The 9,613-nt window shown below is 57.0% G+C and overlaps 1 protein-coding gene across 1 annotated transcript; it reads left to right on the top strand.

Annotated features, from left to right (window-relative positions):
• Positions 1–1,341: 1,341 nt before the first annotated feature.
• On the top strand, positions 1,342–7,884 carry LOC119567357 (antigen-presenting glycoprotein CD1d-like). Its single transcript, XM_037912560.2, has 6 exons — positions 1,342–1,931; positions 3,340–3,618; positions 5,031–5,312; positions 5,639–5,935; positions 6,560–6,659; positions 6,740–7,884. The coding sequence occupies exons 1-6, from the start codon at positions 1,883–1,885 to the stop codon at positions 6,777–6,779; spliced, it is 1,047 nt and encodes a 348-aa protein (XP_037768488.1). The 5' UTR covers positions 1,342–1,882; the 3' UTR covers positions 6,780–7,884.
• The last annotated feature ends 1,729 nt before the right edge of the window (positions 7,885–9,613 follow it).

The following is a 9,613-nucleotide window of genomic DNA, read 5'->3' as shown; positions in this document are numbered from 1 at the left end:
TCTTTGCTGGCCAAGAACTGCAACCGTGAGAGGGGCGGGGGGGGTGGGGGGGTGGGGAGAATGAGCCTTTGTTTGTTGGACTTTCCCAATGCAAGGTGAGGAGCTGAGGCAAAGGACACTGCCCAACGTACTCGGGGGGTGGGCGTTTGGCTCACGGTCATATGCTGATGACTAGTGGTGATGGTGTTTTACCACGATAGTGCCGGGCTTCTTTCCTCTTTCTATTAAAGGTTTTCTTTGCTATACACGACTCAGTGAGGGGGAAGCATTGGCTCTCAGAGGCGCCGGGGGTGGTGGTTAATTTTCCCAAATTACGGGTGGGGATTCAAGCGGGTTCTGTGCTGAATTGTTATGAGGAACCCCTCGATGCTGAACCCAGCCCTGGTTGCTGCCGACTCCCCCCGGCAGAAGGGTGGCATTTGTACGGCAGGGGCATGCAATGAAAGGCCGTCAGAGTCGCCACAGCAGGGCAAGGCCAGGACAGTCTGGCAGCTACCACCCCACACAGGAGTCAGGACACCTGGGTTCTGTTTCCAGCTCTGCTGCAGTTTCACTGTGTTACCTCGGTCAGGTCACGTCACCTCCCCATTTGCTTCTCTCTGGAACAGGGGTTAATGGTATTTCCTTGTTTGGCTGGTGTGTTAACTGTCAGAGCAAACCTGAAACCACAGAAGGAAATGGAGAGAAACCACGGTCTGCACAGCCCTGGTGCGAACACGTGGCCTTGCAGCGATAAACCGGCCTGGGCCGTGGCACTGCCACTCGTACCAGCCCAGGGACTGGACGCGCTGGTGTGTCAAGGACGGTCACTCGTGTGCTGCCTCGGGGCTCAAATGTCGACCCTAAAAGGCACAAAACAACAAAGCTCCCGGCTGCAAACACCGACAAGCCCCGGAATCGGCACTGCAGAGCACCCACGGCACAACCGCCCCCGGACCGCCCCTCGCTGCGCGTCCAGGGGGCCGGGCGGCTGCTCCCCCATAGCTCCTGCTGTCTCGCAGCGCAGGGCCCCGCTGCCCCTGCTCCAGGGCGGGTACCGTGATGGCGCCTGGCTTCCTTCGGCAGGACGTGGGGGGTCTGTCTGGGGCTACGACTGCCCTGGCCTCCTTCCCGCCGTCACGCAGTTCGGGGGGGGTCACCCTGTGGGACAGCGCCCCCTGCTGGGGGGCAGCAATTGTGTGCTCATTCTGCGCTGGGGGAAATAGGACTCTGTGGGCGACAGGCTCAACCCCCAGACCTGCCCTCACCCCATCAAAGGGGTTTAGAGATGAGCCTGGCTGCTGAGGATGAATATGGGGAGAGGGAGGGGTCGGCAGGTAGAGGGAGGGGCCACTGGGAGGGAGGGCAGATGGCGGGGGGCTCTGCCCTCCCTTCCACTCTGACTCTTCACCCTGATCTCCCCCCTCCCTTGGGGCAGCCAGGCCCAGCCCCACAGGGCAGGCCTGTCACTGCAGCATGAGTGGGGGCGGACTCCCTCTCCAGGCCCCCAAACCTCCCCTCCACGCTAGGCCAGGTTTGGCTGCAGTGCCAGGGCAGAGGGTGCAGCTGTGGGCTGCCCCTGGGCAGGGTGAGGAGCAGGACGCTGGCCACCAAGGCGAGCCCTGCATACCGGCCTAGTTTGCCTAGGCGCGGACCCGGCCCTAGTTCTGACCTTGCCGCCAGGGATCCCCCTCCCGCACGGCCTCCGCTCCCCGACTCCCTCTGCCCTGATTGGCTCGGGGCTGGCAGCTGCGGGCACAGAGCCGAGCAGAGACACACAAAGAGAGAAGTTGGTGACGAGGCTTGTGGCCTGGGGAGGAGCTGACAGCCTGTGGGCGACGCTGGGCCCCTCGTCCCACCGCACTGACACCGGCCAGAGCCTGGATCCCCTTCCCCTGCCAGGATGCTGCTCCCTCTGCTGCTCCTCCCCTGGGCATGGGGGGCCCTGGCCGGTAAGTGGGGACCCCCCTCCCTTCCCTTTTTGCTGCTGGGGGAGGTTGCGTGTGATATAATGCCAGGGCCAGGGTGGGGCAGCACCACATAAGAACGGCCAGACTGGGTCAGACCAAAGGTCCATCTAGCCCAGTATCCTGTCTTCCGCCAGGGGCCCGGGCCAGGGGCCCCAGAGGGAATGAACAGACAGGAATCATGCAGTGATCCGTTTCCTGTCGCCATTCCCAGCTTCTGGCAAACAGGGGCTAGGGACACCATCCCTGCCCATCCTGGCTAATAGCTATTGATGGACCTGTCCTCCAGGAACTCATCCAGCACTAGTGACCCTTGCTGGGGTGCAAGAGGAGGGGGGAGGCAGGTTAGGGTTCAGCAGGAAAACCCTGGACCTGGGGAGCATTAACGAGACTGAGACGCTGTCATAAAAATAAAGGGAAGGGTAAACCCCTTTGAAATCCCTCCTGCCCAGGGGAAAGCTCCTCTCACCTGTAAAGGGTTAAGAAGCTAAAGGTAACCTCGCTGGCACCTGACCAAAATGACCAATGAGGAGACAAGATACTTTCAAAAGCTGGGAGGAGGGAGAGAAACAAGGGGTCTGTGTGTTTGTCTATATTCTGTCTTTGCCGGGGATAGACCAGGAATGGAGTCTTAGAACTTTTAGTAAGTAATCTAGCTAGGTACGTGTTAGATTATGATTTCTTTAAATGGCTGAGAAAAGAACTGTGCTGAATAGAATAACTATTTCTGTCTGTGTATCTTTTTTGTAACTTAAGGTTTTGCCTAGAGGGGTTCTCAGTGTTTTGAATCTAATTACCCTGTAAGGTATCTACCATCCTGATTTTACAGGGAGGATTTCTTTATCTCTATTTACTTCTATTTTTATTAAAAGTCTTTTTGTAAGAAAACTGAATGCTTTTTCATTGTTCTCAGATCCAAGGGTTTGGGTCTGTGGTCGCCTATGCAAATTGGTGAGGCTTTTTATCCAACATTTCCCTGGAAAGGGGGGGTGCAAATGTTGGGAGGATTGTTCATTGTTCTCAGATCCAAGGGTCTGGGCCTGTAGTCACCTAGGCAAATTGGTGAGGCTTTTTACCAAACCTTGTCCAGGAAGTGGGGTGCAAGGTTGTGGGAAGTATTTTGGGGGGAAAGACGTGTCCAAACAACTCTTCCCCAGTAACCCGTATTAGTTTGGTTGTGGTAGCGGCCAATCCAAGGACAAAGGGTGGAATATTTTGTACCTTGGGGAAGTTTTGACCTAAGCTGGTAAAGATAAGCTTAGGAGGTTTTTCATGCAGGTCCCCACATCTGTACCCTAGAGTTCAGAGTGGGGGAGGAACCTTGACAGATGCCTTAATCTCTCTCCTCACCCACTTTGTCCTCCACTTGTTTCCTCTCCCCTCCCTCCCGCAGCCTCCCCTCCTGTCCCCCCAGGGTCTCTCACCCTCCGGCTGCTCAAAACCACCGTCTTCCACAACGCCAGTTCTAGCAACGTGGAGGGGATGGCCCTGCTCGGAGACCTGGAGACCCACTCCATGGATTGCAGCACCTGCAGGATCCGCTTCCTGCAACCTTGGGCCCAGCAGGGCCTGACCCCGAGGCAGTGGCAGGACCTGGAGACAATGCTCCATCGCTACCTGTCCAACTTCATCCTTCTTATTAACAAAATTGTTAAGGATGAAGGAGAGCACTGTGAGTATGGAGCGGTCCCCACAACCAGCAGGGAGCTGAGAACTGACACACTCACTGTAGTAACTGAGTGTGTCCTGACAGGGTGGATGGGGGTCAAGACAGCCAGTTCCTGGCCCTTAGGCTGAATGGAGCCAGGGTGCCCTAGAAGGGAATAGCCCCATTTTCCATTCTCCACCCCGCTGAGCCAGTCCCCCAGCTCTGCGGCCAGATTGCAGCCTGTGCACCCTGGAGGGGAAAAGCCCCATGTCCCGTCCCCTGACCCTGTTTTTCACTGCCATTTGCCCTACCAAAGGCCTTTGCTGAAGGAGCAGGAAGACTGCTCACGGTGCCACCTGTCCTGCCTGAATGTTGAAAAGAGATACTATCCAGTATGAAACACCCAACATAAGAATCGGCAGGAAATGCAGAGCTAAAATAATGCCTCCCCCACCCTCACAACCAGGGGACAGGAGAGAACCCAGCACAGCTCTTCTCAGCCCAGTGTTTGCGCTGGGTGTCTGGTGCTGGAGCACTAAAAGAAGGTCCTCGGGAGAGACTTTCTGTCAGGAACCCCTTAACCACCCTGCCCCCAAATTTGCACCACAAAGTCTCCCCTGGACCTTGCTGCGGCAGAGCTAGTTTCACGGCAATCGGCCTGGGCATGTGGTTTCACGACAGAGCGACAGCCGGCCCTGTGATCACAGCTCACAGCCGCAGGAACCTCTCGGTGACGGGGCTCAGACAGATGCTCCTGGGGCTCAGAGGTTTCTGCCTCTCCGGCTGACGGAGTGTGAGACTCTTGGTGTGTCATGCCCTGAGGCTGCTGAGGAGACAATCGCTGGCAGAGGTATGAACTGTCTGTGGGCACAGGCGCGTGTCACCGCCCGGCGTACACACCACAGACAGAACCGAGGCCCAGGGACTTTTGTAACCCTGGGAAGCCAGACTTGTCCTTGCTACCAGTGCAGAACTGAGCTCAGGGGAGCCCAGGGATGTAAGTTTATTGAGGCTCAGGGCCATAATTTTTTCTAGAGCATCATCACAAATAACTTAAAAAAAGTTAACATTTAAAAGGCAGGTGATTTGGGCAGGGGATCTGTATCTCACAAATCCCATGACCAAGAGACCCAAAATTTGTACCACAAACTCTGCCTCAGGCCCCGATATAGTGCAGTGATTTTCAAGCCAATCTGACTATGTGTGTGGACCTCAGAGCACTTTGAAAACATCAGCTCTAAACAGAAACCACAATGTGCCCTTAACTCCATCCAGGGCCGCCCCACAATCCCGCTGCCGTCTTGTGGCCTAACACCCTAATTCCACCTGACATGTATTTATTTCCCGTCTCTCTATTTCTGCCCCCTCCCCCGCCCCGCTTTCCCCACTGACCTCCAGCTGGCCCACTCTTATTGCCCCTGCCCTTCTTGTTTCAGACCCCTTTGTTACCCAGTTCTCCCTTGGCTGCGAGCTCCACCTCAACGGCACCTCACGGCAATTCTGTGACTCCGCGATGAACGGCAAGGATTTCATCAGCTTCAACGTGGACTTGGGCACCTGGGTCGCTCAGCGTGGGGATAAGTTGGCCCTCAGCATCCGGGACCTTCTTAACCAGGATAAGAGCAAGTCTGCCACGGCTCAGTTCCTCCTGAGAACAACGTGTGTCAGTGAACTCCAGAGCTTTGTCCAGTACGGGAAAGAGTCTCTGGCGAGACAAGGTGAGGCTGGACACACTCCCTGCTCACTGAGATGCAGCTACTTCTGGGGTGGGGTGCGGGGGGCTGTTTAAACAGGTGTCGTGTACCAGTGCAGCTATAGCTGGGGTGGAGCGCAGTCGCGATTTCATAGCCATGCTGCACAGCACTTTAAGACAGGACGTGAAGGGGGATTCTGTCAGCAATGCTAACTGCAGAACTGGGGTCTGGCCAGGAGAGCGGGGCCAACGCCTGACCCCGGGGGATGGAGCTGGGCTTGGCGAGTGAGTCCCTGAGGCTCAGACTGAATCGTCGCTCTCCCCCGCCCCGTCTCTCTCCCCCTGTCTCAGAGCGGCCGGTCGCCGTGGTGTTTGCCCGAGCGCCTCCCCCAGCCGGGACCCCCGCGCCGTTACTGCTGGTTTGCCGGGTCACCGGTTTCTACCCCCGGCCCGTCCGCGTGGCCTGGCTGCAGGACGGGGAGGAGGTGGGGCCGGGCTGGCGGCTGAACTCCAGCGGGATCCTGCCCAACGCGGACCTGACCTATCAGCTGCGCAGCTCCCTGGCCGTGGGGCCGGGCGACGGGCACAGCTACGCCTGCCGGGTGGAGCACAGCAGCCTGGGGAGCCAGAGCCTGCTGATCCCCTGGGGTAGGTGCATGTCCCCGGGGGGTGGGGGGTGCAGTCATGGTCTCTGGGGGCTTTTGCTGCCCATCTCAAGCAGGGTGGGGTCCAGGCAGTGAGACTGGGGTGAAGGGAGGCAGAAGAGGTGTGTGGGGTGTGTGGGGATGGATTGGGGGAGCAGGGTGGAGGAGCTGAGGGGAATGGGACAGGACTGGGATGGGAGGAGCCGCATGGGGGCTGAGGGGAGAAGTAACGGGATGGGGTGGGGAGAGCTGTATGGAGTGTGGCAGAGGGGAGACAATGGGGCAGAGGTAGGGAGGGCTGGGGGGGTTGGGGAGAGAGGCAGGAGTCCAGAGGCGATCGGACAGAGGGGACTAGGACTGGCATGCGGGAAGGCTGAGGGGCTGGGAATGTGGGGGGAGCAGTGGGGGTGGGAAGATGGGGGACAATGAGGGAACAGGGTCAGCGTAGCAGTGTCTGAGGGCAGTGGGGGTGGGACAGTGAGGAAGGCAGAGAGAACAGGGCTGGGGTGGGGGCGCTGAAGGCAGTGGGTCAGGGTGGGGGGAGCAGGGGGGACTATGGAGGAAGCTGAGGGAACAGGGTCCATATTGCCGTGCCTGTTCCCAGCACATCACCCCCTGTGTGTTACAGGGCACAGCAGGCCCTGGGGCCCCGGCCTGGCCGTGGGCATCACGCTGGGGGCTCTGGCCGTAGCCGCCATGGCCGTGGTGCTGTGGTGGAGAATATGCAGGTGAGTCCTCTCCCTCTCTGGGGTGGGGGTGGGGAGGCCGTTACACCCCATAACCCATCCCCTCTGCTCTCTCCATCCAGGGGCCACCGGGACGTCAGACCAGGAGAACCCAGAGCCTGAGGGGGCGGCACCGGCTTAGACGTGGGGATCAGCCCCCCACTTGGGGCCATGGACCTTGGGGCTGAATCTGCCCCCAGCTCCAGAGCAGAGGGCCCTGAGGCCCTGTCTGGGTCGGGGCACTGGGAGATCGGGGCACTGGGTGGGGGAGGGATTCCTCTCCCTCTGGGACATTTGGGGCATGTTGGACATGTGAGGGTGTGGTGGGATCCAGGATCCACATGGAGCCAGCACAAGCCTGTACCACTCAGTAAACTCTGCAGAGAGGCTCTGCCCAGCGGGCCCCTCTGGGGACTGCAGGAGCCAGGGCCTGGGGGCAGGGTGCAGACCCGGCTACATACACAAAGGGAGAGGGTACAGGTGGGGGTCATGGGTGTCCATAAATCTCTGCATTAAGCATCTTCGCATAACTCTGTATGACTTTGTATTCTGCCTCTTCATATAACCTTGTATTTGATATAGGAACTTGGTATCAAATCCTTGTATAGAAACTTTGTATTGAGCCTTGGTATAATGTTATAACCCCTAAGGATAGTTAAGGTAGAAGAAAAATGCTACTCCTAGTGAAAAGAAACTTTGTCAAGTGGGCTCACTACAGAAGAGCAGACATATTGACACCTTCTTTTGAAAACACCCTCTTCTGTGAAAATAAATGTGGCAGCATTAAGACCACATCCAGAAGGAAGTGCCACGGGTGACCAATGGGCACAGACACAGATTTTGCATCTGGGGTAGATTTGCATGAGAGGGAAGCTGCTATAAATGTGAGGTGTCTTGCAGAGGACCCTGGGTCTCGTCTTGTGAACATTGGAGCATCAATCAGGATCGACAGAAGCTCGGCTCCACCCCCTCCCCCATCTAACTCACCTGGCCGCTGAAGTTAAGGGGAGCGACTAGGTGGTGACAGCAACAAGATGGGGTGTGCGTGTGTGCGTGTGCGTGAGTGCATGAGTATAATATATATCATGTGCCTATGATACAGTGTTGATTGATACATGGATTACCAATAAATGTGGCACTTTGCCTTATCCCCCCTGAAAAGATCCTGTACAGAACTTTAAGTACAACACGGGAACCAGGAGGGTCCTGGCAGGGCATTCGGGCTGAGCTGGGATGGCCAGGAAGCAAGCGGATTGGCCTTGGGACATAGGCCCAACTACCTGCAAGGAGCCCTGACAACACTATGGCCCGCGGGGCACCAGGGAGGCCGCTCCAACTCGCTGGCTGGGCTGAGAGATCCTGGGTGCAGGACCCATCTCCAGAGCTGGGTATGGGGCACCATGGGCTCTCTGAGGATAGCTTCTGTCCTTTTCATAGAATCATAGACTATCAGGGTTGGAAGGGACCCCAGGCGGTCATCTAGTCCAACCCCCTGCTCAAAGCAGGACCAATCCCCAGTTTTTGCCCCAGATCCCTCATTGAACTGGGTTTAGCAGGCCAATGCTCAAACCACTGAGCTATCCCTCCCCCCCCCCGCACCATTTTGTTCTGCATCTGTGCGAAACCGAGCACTAGGGGGTCCTGGGCACGACTGGGGTTCCTCGACCCTGTGGTAATCCAGCAGCATCAAGGGCCAGGTTCAGTATCTAGGGGTTTCCTTTCAACAATACAACACAGAACTGGCTCGAGCCCCCACCCGGTGACCTGGGACTAGGAATGCCTTTGACACACATGGGGACACCGGCACCGCAAAATGGTGTCCGGTCCGGGACAGCTGGCAATCCTTCCTGGGAGAATTACACACCATCCCCCTGGGCGCCTGGAAGAGGCAATACTTCCCCTCTTGAGAAGCACAGAGTCTGAGTTTAGCAAAAAAAAACTTAATGGAAGGAGGGAAATAATGCAGCATTAATCTGGGGAAACACCACAAACAGGGTTTATAAAAACATAAACCATGAGCCAAAAACCCACCACCAAAGCAGTGTCCTTTTCCCCTCTGCACCCCACTCACTGTTGCTATCCTTGGACAGTGCAGACCCAGAGTTCAGAGGTGCATCTGCAGAGGTCACCTCCCATGCAGGGGGAGGTGAGAGGGGGGAAAGGGGTGGTAGGGAGGCAGTTTACTCGCTCTGCTGCTCAGGCCCTCACTTGCCACCCTTCTCTGTGGGGTTCTGCTTTGCCCCCCTCCCCCCAGCTAGGCCTCCCCACCAGCCACCCACTCTCTCACCAACCACACCTCTCTACCAGCCACCTACCAATTCAGCTGTCAGTGATTACAGCGACTGGGGGGGAGCCTCCCTGCTGGTGTACAGCAAACAATGGTAGATTAGGCAGCCTCTTGCATCAGAAACCATGCCCAAAAGTAGGCCTAATACTTCGCCCTAGGTAGCAGGGGCTGCAGCTTGTAACAAGACTCTCAGTTGAATATAAATTAGCTTTGTTATTACAGAAGTGAGAGCAGACTAGTCACAAGACAGCCAACACCACCTACCCGCGTTTCCAACTGACGCTCTTTGGAACCCATGTCCCCTACCTAGCGACTGCCATTGAGTTGGGGGTGAGTCGCTCAAGGAAAAAATGCCAAGTACAGTTCTGCTGTCCTTGATTCACACAACCAGGATAAAAACTGTTTATCACCCCTGCCCCCATAACAAAGAGACCGGTATCAGAGGGGTAGCTGTGTTAGTCTGTATCCGCAAAGACAACGAGGAGTGCGGTGGCACCTTAAAGACTGGGGATCCCACACCAGCCAAAAGTGGCCATTTAGGCCAGCAGTCCCATCATGCGGAGCACCGTCTGAGAAGAACAGATGGGCCTGGCGCCAGAGCTGATCCAGAGAACAGAAGGGTGTGCTTTCTGCCTGGTGCTAAGATACGGGATGTGGCCCTGAGGCTGAA

Source organism: Chelonia mydas, chromosome 11, assembly GCF_015237465.2.
Source record: "Chelonia mydas isolate rCheMyd1 chromosome 11, rCheMyd1.pri.v2, whole genome shotgun sequence".
NCBI lineage: Eukaryota > Metazoa > Chordata > Testudines > Cheloniidae > Chelonia > Chelonia mydas.
Note: the sequence above shows the minus strand (reverse complement) of the source record. Positions and strands in the feature narration are given on the sequence as shown.